Source organism: Eumetopias jubatus, unplaced genomic scaffold (assembly GCF_037043125.1).
Source record: "Eumetopias jubatus isolate StellerSeaLion01/CBP00866 unplaced genomic scaffold, mEumJub1_p1.0 scaffold_10, whole genome shotgun sequence".
Lineage (NCBI taxonomy): Eukaryota > Metazoa > Chordata > Mammalia > Carnivora > Otariidae > Eumetopias > Eumetopias jubatus.
The window spans coordinates 84,301,938-84,314,386 of NW_028274816.1; the positions used below are offsets into that span (position 1 = coordinate 84,301,938).

A 12,449-nucleotide genomic window follows, 5' to 3' on the forward strand; every position below is an offset into this window, starting at 1 on the left:
TTTCTGCAGATGGTGCAGTTTGTTATGCTTCACGACTTTGTTGTCATTTTTAAAATACTGGTTTCTAAAGCGCATCTCCGGGCAATTTTCCTCGGCACGCCCGGGCCGTGGTCCCCTGGGTAGCGGAGGTGACGCCGTGGAGTGGGGTGGGGATCTCTGGGGGTGAGGGTCCTGGGTGCATGTCAGCACTGCCCTCCACCCCCCAGCTGGGTCATGCTGGGAGAGCGACATGGGGTGACGATGTGTGCCACGGCGGAGCAGGCTCCAGGAGCTCCCATTTGGAAAGCTCTCAGGGCAGCACCTGACCCCCGGCCCCAGACAGAACTACTGCTTCCTGTCCGTGGTACTTGGGGCAAGTTGCTGAGCCCCTCCGAACCCCGGTTTTCTTGCTTATGGGTGGGGTCTTTGGAGAATGAAAACTGGACGAGCTGTAGAAACTCCGGGAACCGGACAAGGAATGCTGATTCCCCGCCCTCGTCTAGCGCACAGGGTCATTCTCCTCACACCCCACATCCCACTTCTGGGGCCAGAATTCTGTGTTTCATTCTTTTCTTCAACTTGAAGATAGCCCCCTCCCAAAAACCCCAATTCACTGCACTCCCCTCGTAACTGCTTGTGGGAAGCGGCCAGAGCTGCGGATCGGGGTGCGCTGAAGGCCCGAGGGGGAGACGCGGGGGAGCCCTGCGGAGCCCGCCCCAGCGCCCCCTGTCCCCTCTGCAGGCCCTACCAAGGCAACCCGACCTTCGACCCCGAGTTCATCCGCTCCAAGTCCACGGCGGCCGCGGGCCTATGCTCCTGGTGCATCAACATCGTCCGCTTCTACGAGGTGTACTGCGACGTGGCCCCCAAGAGGCAGGCCCTGGAGGAGGCGAACGCCGAGCTGGCTGAGGCGCAGGAGAAGCTCTCACGGATCAAAAACAAGATTGCGGTAAGTGCCCACCTGCCCGCACCGAGGAGAGCACCAGAGCCACGGGTCGGGGCCCCATGGAGCAGGGGCTGCCCTGAATTATTCAGCAGCGCGAGGAGCCCAGGCAGCCGCAGGGACCGATCGCCCACCCCCGGGGGCCCCGTCCCACCACTGGGCCTCTCCGTGTTTTCCCAGGAACTCAATGCCAACCTGAGCAACCTCACGTCGGCCTTTGAAAAGGCAACAGCAGAGAAGATCAAGTGCCAACAAGAGGCCGACGCCACGAACAGGGTGATCTCGCTGGCCAACAGGTAGCTCGCTCCGCCCCGCGGGCACCCCTTCTGCCTTCTCAGTCCCCCAGAAGGGCCGGGCCCGCAGAGCAGCCCCTGGCGGAGGAGGAACGGCCCGGGGTGGAGGCAGCAGTACCCCTGCTTGCACAAATTCATGAGGAGGACCCGCTGACTTGCTGTCGGCCAGTGTCTCCACCTCTGGGAGCTGGAAGCCCTCCATGGTGGGTCCCCCGCACATCCCAGGACCTTTGGCTGCGAGGAAGTCCCCCAACCCAGACCTGCCCACACCTGCCTGGGAGGCGGCGTCCACAGGGGCCCGCTCGGGCAGATTCCCCTCTACCTGCTCCCCTTTTGGGGCCTCCACCAGCGTGGGGCTTCATGTCTGTCGATGCCCGTGGACTCCAGGGCAGCACTGTCCCAGGGGGAATGCGGCTCGAGCCACACCCATCATTCTACAATGTCCTGTTGCCCCTGCGGCACCGTACAAAGATGAAACCAATCTTGATAATGTATCTTACTGAACCCCAAACGTGATCATTTCAATATGTGATCACTGTGAGAAGGATCGCTAAGAGGGTTCGTGCACGTTTTCACTCTGAGTCCTGGAAATCCCCATGCACATCCCAATTCAGACCATCCATGCCTCGGGTGCTCACTAGCCACGCGCGGACAGCGAGGCTTCAGAGCTATCTTTTCGTGGTTTCAAAAAGTGAGCACCGGGAGCCTGGCACAGAGCCGCGGGTGGAGTGGGTCCTCGGGCATGGCTTCTGGCCGAACGTTCTCCTACCCGGCGGGCTGGCAACCGCTGACAGGTTGTCAGTGAGACACGGGGATCCTGGGAGATCCCCAGGCCGTGTGACAGCGGCCTCCAGCAGAGTGTGGACGTCGTCCCGGGTTTGCGGGACTGGACCGTCCCCACCCAGAATAGCAAAGTGGTCTTTTGGTCTCTGGGAAGCAAGGGCTCCTCGGGTGATGCTCACAGACCTCAGTGGACCTAATGAGGCAAACTGTGCTTTCTACAAACATCGCAGACCGATGATGTCACATCTGGGGCCAGGGGCCAGTTCTCAGGCTCGTGGCCCGAGCTGCATGATGCCCACGCTGCAGTCCCCGCTCCATGTGGGGCCAGGTGCCCTCTGGATGCCATGTTGTCCTGTGGCCAGTGTGGCCACCACCTGGACTCCACCTCTACCGAGACCTCCCACAAGCCAAAGCCTGAGCTCAGTGGTGTCCCGGCAGCAGCTTTAGCATGGGCGAAATGTTCAGATAAGGTCAGCACAGAGGTGACATCAGCGCAGGTGGCTGGGGCAGGGGAGCTCAGGCCCCAGGTGCCTCCAGAAAGCGTTAGTTTTGCTTCCCTAATGCGGTGATTCCCAAGAATTTCCCCCAAAGCCTTTCCACACGTTGAAGCACGGAGCGAAGGCAGTATTTGGAAACGCCAAACTCCTGGCACTGAGAGGTGGAGGCTGCTTCCTGGTCTTTGGGTGCGACCCTCCATCATTCCTTTGACCCCCACTGACCTCGTGTTCACATTTAGGCTGGTAGGGGGATTAGCGTCGGAGAACGTGCGCTGGGCTGAATCGGTGAAGAACTTCAAAAGCCAGGGGGTCACTCTGTGCGGGGACGTCCTGCTGATTTCTGCCTTCGTATCCTACGTGGGCTACTTCACCAAGAAATACCGAAATGAGCTGATGGAGAAATTTTGGGTCCCTTATATAAATCGGTTAAAGGTAAGAGGTTTGGTTGCATTCATCCGTCAGGAAACCTGGGGAGGTCCCTGGGAGGGGGCAGACCCAGCCAAACGTCACACACGCGGACGCTCTGGCCACTGCAGGTTTAAACTGTGGCCCAGCTTGGCCGACGCGGACGCCCTTCCTGGCAGGTTCCAAGGCGCTCCGTCAGGGCGCTGGGAGTGGTGGTCTTCCAGACCGCACGGCTCATCCGTGGTCTAACCACAGCCCCGCTGTGTCACTTGGGAGAGCTGTTTCCCTTGGAGCAGTAAGGCCACATCACCCGCCCCTCATAAGACGGAGCACTTCCTCTTGGCAGGTCCCCATCCCGATCACGGAAGGTCTGGACCCCTTGAGCCTGCTGACGGATGACGCAGACGTGGCCACTTGGAACAACCAGGGCCTCCCCAGCGACCGCATGTCCACTGAGAATGCCACCATCCTGTGCAACACGGAGCGCTGGCCCCTCATCGTGGATGCCCAGCTGCAAGGAATCAAGTGGATCAAAAACAAATATGGCAGTGAACTGAAAGCCATCCGCCTGGGGCAGAAGAGGTGGGTGACGGCGGCAGATGGGGCCAGGGGGGTGGGGGTGGGGGTCAGAAGGCAGCCTCTGGCTGGCTGGGCCCCTGGGCTTGCAAACACACCTGAGGTGTTAGATGGGTGGGCGGGTCTTTACGTACAGATCCTGGCTCACAGGTGGATTTGTTTTCTGCTATTTGGTTTTGGGGGACAGCACCAGCAGTAAAGCATTAACCTCGGGGCTCTTCTGTCCCCCACCCCCCACTACCTGCTGCTCACCCAGGCTCAAGTCCCACCTGGCCACCTGCCGGCCACAAGGCTTCACGCCAGTCATTTTCTCATTTCTCGTCTCTAGTGGGATGAGTTTCCTCAACACAGGTGGTCACTGAGGCCACCCCACGTGCCTTCCTGGTGCCCCGGCACCTGGGACCAGACACAGGTGTGAAAACATCTGGGGCTGCCCCCATAAGGGGGCTGCGCTCCTGTGGGCCCCCAGGGGAGAGGCCCGCAGATGCCCCAGAGCTCCCCGCAGGGAAGGAGCTCCTGGCCCCTCGGCCACTTGTCTTCTTGGTGCCTTCTCGCTCCGAGGGCTGCCTCTGGGGCACCCAGCGGTGCCCTCTCTGGGCCCGCGTCCTTACCTGGCCCCATGTCGTGCCCACAGCTACCTGGACATCATTGAGCAGGCCATTTCTGAAGGGGACATCTTGCTCATCGAGAACATTGGCGAAACCGTGGACCCTGTGCTGGACCCGCTGCTCGGCAGGAACACCATTAAAAAGGGAAAGTGAGTTTCCGGTTCCACCTTCACAGTTTGGCCCCCATGAGCCACGTGAACACGCTCTGTGGGGCCTGTGGCCTCTGCGCAGGGCGGCGGTGTGGGGAAATGCTGTTCTGGTAGGCAGCAGGGTCTGCGACAAAATGCCGGTCCCCAAGGAGAGGTGGGAAGTTGTGGGACCGCATCCCAGTCAGAAAGAGCAACACCAACACCTTATTAGTGACCGCCTGCGGACAGCTGTCCTTGATGGTCATGCTTTTCTCTCTCTCTTTTTTAAGATTTTATTTATTTATTTGACACAGAGAGAGAGCACAAGCAGGGGGAGGGGCAGAGGGAGAGGGAGAAGCAGACTCCCCACTGAGCAGGGAGCCCGATGCAGGACTTGATCCAAGGACCCTGAGACCACGACCCGAGCCTAAGGCAGACACCGACTGAGCCACCCAGGCGCCCCACTGGTCATGCTTTTCTTCTATTGTTATGCATTTTACAAATCCTGAGCCTGTAGTACTATTTCTTTTTTTATTCAGGTGAAATCTACCTTACACAGAATTAGCCGTTTGAAGGTGAACAATGCAGTGGCACTTGGTGCACTCATAGTGTTGTGCAAATATCGCCCCACGGGGAGGCCCCCCGTACTCACCACGCACTCGCTCCCCGCGCCCCCAGCTGCCGGACCCTGGCACCCGCCCATGTGCTCTCATCTCCACAGATTTCCCTGCTCTGGACACACGTCCTTTAAAGGGAATCACATGGTGTGTGCCCTTTTCTGTCTGGCCGCTTTCCCTGGGTGCCGTGTGCTCAAGGCCCATCTGTGCGGCAGCGTGGCAGGACCGTGTTGTTCTTACGGCCGAGTCCACCGGATGGGTGTGCCTCGTTCCATTCACCGGTTCACCGGTTCAATGCATTGAGCCGTATTACTTTTCTAATATAAAAAAAAAAATTAAATCAACTTTTAAAATGGGAACATCAGAGCTGGTCTGAGCCACTGATAAAAATAGGGGGTGCATGCCGAAGCCCAGAACAGAGGTGGCCAATAAACGTGCTGACGTCCTAGCCTCTGAGAAGAGCTTGACGTGAGGTGATACCCAAGGGGTAAAGTTACATACACAGAGGCCCCCGAAAGTGAGCTTGACCAGCAAGAGCGGTTCCCCCACAGTGGACCAGCAGACCCAGCTTCTGGCCCTGGCTGCTCTCAGATTCCCCCGGGGAGCTTCCAGAATGTAGCGGTGTTATGAATTGGGGCGTCAGTGTCTTTCTGACGTTCGTGGCTCTAGGGTGGGGCCCAGGTGGCGTGTTTCCGCACCGGCTCCCAGGGGAGTATGAATGTGCAGTGGGAGCTGAGCGAGCACTCCTATAAAACCAGAACAAACCAGCCAGAGAGCAGGTGCACCTTCTAGAAGGTCCCGGCCATAGGCCAGAGAGGAAAGAACAAGAACAAGAAGAGACACAGTCCTTTCCGGTGACCAGAGGAGGGTTCAGGGTGGGGCGAGGCCCGGGGGTGGGGGGTGGGGCACCAGGCTGCTGGTGCTGCTGCCTGAGCCCCTCTGACCCCTCCCTCCCCTAACGGCCAGGTTCATTAAGATCGGCGACAAGGAGGTGGAGTACCACCCCAAGTTCCGTCTCATCCTGCACACCAAGTACTTCAACCCACACTACAAGCCCGAGATGCAAGCCCAGTGCACCCTGATCAACTTCCTGGTCACCAGGGACGGGCTCGAGGACCAGCTCTTGGCTGCCGTGGTGGCCAAAGAGCGCCCGGATCTAGAGCAGCTGAAGGTACGGGGCCCGCCGTCACACGGCATAGGGCGGGCCGCTGGGGTCGCCACGAGGTTCCTGATGTGGCAGCTGCCACCCCGATGTGGCCCCAGGAGCCCCAGCCCATCCCACAGGTCAGATTTTGTGTAACAGAAGGAGCTGCTCTTCCTCCCCAGTGGCCTCCCAAACCTAACTCCAAATCCAGCAGCCGCTTCTCTGACGGAAGAGGAGTCTCAGCGGAGCCCAGACGGCCACACACCAAACTGCAGCCCCACGGGCACGGCCTTTGCTGCGGGTCCCTGCGTGCAGTGGCCTGCAGACACGGGCTCAGAGTGTCCCCACGCCCTGGCCTCTCAGGCTTGCGGTGCTCCTCCCGTCCCAGCTGGAGCTTCGGCTGAGCTCCCCTCCCGGCGCTCTGTCCCTCCCACAGGCGAACCTCACCAAGTCCCAAAATGAATTCAAGATTGTTTTGAAGGAGCTGGAAGACTCCCTGCTGGCCCGGCTGTCGGCCGCGTCGGGGAACTTCCTGGGGGACACGGCCTTAGTAGAGAATCTGGAGACCACCAAGCACACGGCCAGCGAGATCGAGGAGAAGGTGAGAGACCACCTCCAGGGCCTGCCCTGCGCTCCCCGCCAGAGGGCACTGAGGGCCCGCCATAGCGCTGGGAAGAGAAGCCACCGGGCCACGCGTGCCCCTGGGGCCCAGGGCAGGGAGCAGGGGCTCAGGCCCCACCCAGCACACCGCAGCCCAGCGGAGGGTCCCTCGCACGGGGCAGTGGGAGGGGTTGGGGGGTTGGGGGGCAGGGGGGTGGGGGGGCCCACTGCTCACCGGAGCTTTCCCCCGACTGGTCCCAATTGTTTCAAGGTGAAAGAGGCAAAAATCACAGAGGTTAAAATCAATGAGGCCAGAGAGAACTACCGGCCAGCTGCAGAGAGGGCATCCCTGCTGTACTTCATACTGAACGACCTCAACAAGATCAACCCCATCTATCAGTTCTCGCTCAAGGTGTGGCTGCGGCCGGGCCCTCGGGCTGGGGCCCTGGCGTCCACAGAGCCCCGGCTGTTGGGAGCACAGACGGGGTCCAGGCCGCAGACAGCAGTGGGAAGGGGGAGCCAGGGTGCGGGATCTGCCCTGGGCCAGCACCCCGGGGAAGGGGCTTCCTTGCCTGATGCCCCAGACCCCCACCCACCACGGAAACAAAGCAGAGCCCCGGCAGGCAGCATGGGGCAGCCTCGGAGTCCAGCCCCGCAAGCCTCCGTGTGCCCCCTCCCCAGGCCTTCAACGTGGTATTTGATAAGGCCATCCAGAAGAGCACCCCCGCAGAGGAGGTCAGGCAGCGAGTAATCAACCTGACGGACGAGATCACCTACTCCGTCTACATGTACACGGCCCGCGGGCTCTTCGAGCGGGACAAGCTCATCTTCCTGGCCCAGGTGGCCTTCCAGGTACGTCTGGCCTCCCCACTCCAAGCGTGGTCCGCAGCCGGCAGCAGCAGCGCCCGAGGGCTGGTCCCCAGTGCAGACTGCCCGGTGATGGGTGCCCTTCCAGTCACTGCCATGGGACGTGCTTGGGACTCTCTTTTGTTGACATGAGGCACGGTTTTAAGGAGGAGCCACTGAAGGGGAGGTCCATTAAGGAGAATTTTACAAAGGTCATTCTAATTGCATTTACGGACTGCCTGTTAAGCAGTCCTGCATCGGTGGTCAACCACTGTGGATGCCGAACACTATTTCTTAAGGTAATACAGGTACAAAGGAGTAAATATGCCTCCTGTTCATACGGACCTGCTGGAATATTTCAGATTTTTGTTCCATTAAATTGATGAAACAGCCCGTCCACCACTTGGTTTACTCCATCTTGTAAGTATGGTGGGAAACACTAACTTCCAGAGAGCTTCTAGAAGGTTGCTTTCCATCCAAACTCAAACTGTCCACCAGGGTCCAGATCAAGGAGGTTTTCCTTTATCTGTGAATCCCTGAATGGCAGCCCCTCCGTGAGGTTTCTCCCGCTGAGAGGGCATCAGGATATTTCCTTGGTGCTCCCCCTAAATTTCCAAAAAATTTTTCTTTTGACCAAAAAAAAAAAAGGAGTGGGAGTCTGACTCAGGCGAAAGTCTTTGCTCTGCAGTGTCCGAGAAAAGCTGGGTGGGGCCCTCTGTGCGTGGTGGCCCCGGCTCACCTGCCGTCCATCTGGGACCCGAGACCCGGCCAGCTGGATGCCCTGAGAGCTGGTGTGCACGGGTGACGAGGAGACCCAGAACATGACCCAGAAGATCCCCCAGAAAATGTATATGCCCCTAAAGAACTGACTTGTGTAGGAACATTCTCAGCAGCTCTGCTCACACCTGCCACAAGGTGGACGCAGACCAAATGCCCATCAAAGGATGAGCAGATAAACAAGAACGTGGTCTCTCCACACAATGGAACCTTATTGTTCTGACACCCGCTACGGCGTGAATGAACCTCAAAAGGAGCCAGAGGGGAAAGGCTGCATCTGTAGGATTCCCTGGACACAGAACATGCAGAACAGACAGATCCGGACTGACGGGGCACAGACCTGGGGCACCATTGGCTGGTGGCGGGTCCGGGGGCGCTGCTCAGGGGTTCCCTTTGGGAAGATGAAAAAGCTCTGGTTCTAAATAGTGGTGATGGTGGGACATGACATGAATTTACTAAAATTTCGTACTTTAATTGGGTTAAAATGGTAAATGTCATGTGTATTTTATCATAATTTAAAAACACAACAATAAACCAAGGTGAATCCGAAGCTTGGCCTGGACCCAGGGGGCAGGACAGCTTTTCCTCTGCAGGGCCGGGGGTGGGGGGGAACACCTCGGCCTGTCCCACGCCCGGGACCAAGGTGTCCGGCGCTCCCACAGGGGCCGTCGGCCACCCCTCCCTCCCCCACTGTTGTGGGACGACGCTGAGCGGCCCCACGTTCCCTCAGGTCTTGTCCATGAAGAAAGAGCTGAACCCAGTCGAGCTGGATTTCCTCCTGCGGTTCCCTTTCAAGGCGGGGGTCCAGTCGCCGGTGGACTTCCTGCAGCACCAGGGGTGGGGCGGCATCAAGGTTGGTGTTGGGACTCTCTCCCTGCTGCGGGGGATCTGGTGCTCATGCCAGGGATATTTAAGAGCTGCTACCGCCAGCCGGATATCCAGTGACCCGGGGAGGTCCCAGAGGTGGGGCCGGGGTGCAGAGGGCTCCTGCCAGCTCGCAGGAATCTCTACTTTCCTGTTTGAACACAACGGTCACTCCAACCCACACACGGTCCCACGAACTGAGCCACAACAGGCCCCAGGGCGGGTCCAGGGCCGCCTGATACCGCTGCCCACCGTCCCAATCCTGGGCAAGTGTCCAGGCAGTTCCTCCAAACTGGGCCCACACACTCAGGGGCCCCCAGCATTTCGGCTCAGAAGGCCTGAAGAAGGCAGCCCCCCCCGCCACGATGGGAGCAGCCCCTGTCCCTCAGCCCTCTGGAGGGGCAGCTGGGGTCCTGTGCCTACGCTAGACCCTCCGTCCGCATTCCTGGCCCTCAAGGGCACCGGCAGCTCATTTTAGCACCAGGCCAGGCGGCCCACCCTCTCCCAGCGCCAAGACAGCGGGGCGTGGGGGGAGCTGAAAGGCCGCCTGCCCCCAGGCCCTGTCGGAGATGGATGAGTTCAAGAACCTGGACAACGACATCGAAGGGTCTGCCAAGCGGTGGAAGAAGCTGGTGGAGTCGGAAGCCCCTGAGAAGGAAATCTTCCCCAAGGAGTGGAAGAACAAAACGGCATTGCAGAAGCTGTGCATGGTGAGGTGCATGCGGCCAGACCGCATGACCTACGCCATCAAGTGAGTGTGGCGCCCTCCAGGGTGGGTGGGGAGGCAGAGGGAGGCCCCGCGGGGCCCACGGGCACGGGACCCCAGCTGCAGGCGCTCCCCACCCCTTCTCCTCCCGCCAGCCTGAGGGACCAGTGAGGGGAAACAGGGCCCCCTCCAACCGCCCCCCCGCCCCCGCCGCCAACCCCGAGCCAAGATTCTCTACAAAGTGTGGGCGTTAATGACACTGAGGCCACAAGGAGTCCTTTAGGACGCAGTGGAGAGAAAACTGTGGCAAAGCCATCATCATCCGGATTTTATGCCCCCAGTGGCCACATTTAAAGTAAACTGTTGGGCCAGCTTCAGCTCATTTGCAAAGAGAATTATTCTAACTTTGTGAATAATTTCTCTGCCCCTGAAGCTCCTGCACGTTTGGAAAATTAATCACCGCGGCCTTCCAGGCCCCCGTCCCATTCACTCCCCATTTGGCGCTGCCATTTCACAAAAGGACTCCAGGAACAGTGACATCACACAACACTGCACCGGTCCCCACGGGTGACATCTGAGATAGCCCGTCCACCCTCTCCTGGAGTGGACAGGGTTTCCCTCCCCCTGACCCGGGGCCGACCTGGGAGCACGGAGATGCCACAGGATGGAGGATGATGGAGATGCCACAGGAAGGGGGACAAGGCAGACAAGGAATCAAGCCCAGCGCCCGTTCTGGGACATAACATGGCGTCTTTGCCTTTTCTTGGTCCTAAGAGCCCCAAAGCAGCCAGATGTCCTGAAAGACGCCTGTGTCCCTAACAGAACTCCCCTCTGACAAAGCAGAGGCCTGACTCCCACGCACCGGTTGTTCACAAACGTGTCTGTTTTGCTCCGTTTGGTTGGGGGTCACAGGCAGGGCAGCAGGAAGTGCAGGGAAACAAGAAATCCCCGCCATGGAGGACAGTCATGCCGGAAGAAGTTTGGACAAAGTCTGGGAAAGGTGGAGGGGAAGGACACCTGGCCATCACAGTGGGGACATCAGCCGGGGAGCGGAGCGCGGTCGGGTGTCCAGGCCCACGGCCCCCAGCGCACGGTGGCGCGCCACCCGGGGTCATGCGTGTGAAGGCACGAGGATGCCCTGAATGAAGTACCTCAGACCGCGTGAGCCTTCGTGCGCTTCGCCTGGGCCTGGGCGACCCCAAACCCCACTCTGTGACATGTCTGTAGCGTCCAGGAAAGCCGAGTCACCTAATTCTACCGGAGCCATGTAGCTTAAAAGCAAGGAGATCCAAATCCACAGTGAATAATGTAACAGGGCGGACTGTGTGCCGGGCGCCAACCAAAGCCTTAACTCACTCACCCCCCCAGGGGCCCCTGAGGTTCAGGGGCCCAGAGACGGCAGTGACTGGCCTGGGACGGGACAGTGGGAGGCCCGCAAACTGCCTCTCCCCACAAAAAGCCCAGCTCCTGTGGTGCAGATGCCCCGGGGCTCCCGGGGAGCGGCTGGGAGCTGACCCCAGCTCTCCTCTGCCAAGGACGCGGTGCCCAGAGTGGTGGGGCCCGCCGGGAACCAGTGCGCACTGTTCGTCATTAATTCACCCACGGAGAATGACTGTGTGGCCTGCCGTCGTTAGCAACGGTGATTTAGTGACATTCCCGCCTAGGGCAGGACTTGGGACATTCCAGAAGTCCCTCCTGGACACGGATGCTAGCCTCCACGTTGCGAGTCAGTTCCCAAAGCCGGAATCAAGTACAACTGGGGAGGGTTTCAGGAGGAGCGCCCCCGACACCCCGCCTGGAGCCCTCGTCGGCTCGGGAAGTGCACAGAAGCCAGCGAAGGCCACAGCGAGGGACGAATCCTGATAAAAGGGTCCCCAGAAAGTCCTGCTTGCACCACGGTCCCCACGGAGCCGGAGGGTGTGGGGTGGCCTCTGAGGGAGCCCTTCCCTCCACTGTTCTTTCAAAGACTGACTGACGTGCTGCTCTTAAAGACACTAAATCTTAGTATTTCGGTGCCTGTGATTCACTCAGAACGTAGTATGCTCAGCCACCTGTGATGGAGAGGCGCAGAGAGCTCTAAAGGTCACCCCCAAACAACACCAGATTTCCCATAAGAGGGGCCCAATTGACCCCAGACAGAAGGTCTGAGGGTCAAGAAAGTAAGTCTGGGGCTCAGAACACAGAGCTGCTTCTGTAAAGACAGGTATTTAGGAGGCCTGGGTGGCTCAGATGGTTAAGCGTCTGCCTTCGGCTCAGGTCATGATCCCAGGGTCCTGGGATCGAGCCCCGCATCGGGCTCCTTGCTCAGCGGGGAGTCTGCTTCTCCCTCTGCCTCTGCCTCTCCCCCTGCTTGTTCTCTGTCTCTCCTGCAAATGAATAAATAAAAATCTTTTAAAAAAAAGGTATTTATGTAAATTCCTTCTTTTTCCCCTGCGATTTTCTTGATGAACCGTGTTTTGTGGTCTTTGAGTTCACCAAGATGGCTGCAAACGTGAACTTCCTTCCTCCTCAAACCCCCAGTCCGGGGAGATCACCAGGACCAGCGAGAACCGTCTGTGTTCAGCTTCTTCCTGCGGCCCTTGCTGGACAGCAGACAGACAGCGTGTGGGAGACGAAATCGCCATAACCTGTCCCCTTCCCTAGGAGCGCAGACGGCTCAAAGGACCCAGGGGCCACCTGGCGC

The 12,449-nt window shown here is 59.2% G+C and overlaps 1 protein-coding gene across 1 annotated transcript in view; it reads left to right on the forward strand.

Annotated features, from left to right (window-relative positions):
- DNAH17 (dynein axonemal heavy chain 17) overlaps positions 1-12,449 on the forward strand; it is a 96,099-nt gene that overhangs the window by 72,280 nt on the left and 11,370 nt on the right. Inside the window, 11 exon segments of the mRNA XM_088028108.1 lie at positions 721-928; positions 1,103-1,218; positions 2,735-2,927; positions 3,247-3,482; positions 4,111-4,233; positions 5,796-6,000; positions 6,410-6,574; positions 6,845-6,985; positions 7,255-7,425; positions 8,927-9,049; positions 9,618-9,811. Of these exon segments, the coding sequence (XP_087884234.1) occupies positions 721-928; positions 1,103-1,218; positions 2,735-2,927; positions 3,247-3,482; positions 4,111-4,233; positions 5,796-6,000; positions 6,410-6,574; positions 6,845-6,985; positions 7,255-7,425; positions 8,927-9,049; positions 9,618-9,811 (1,875 nt within the window).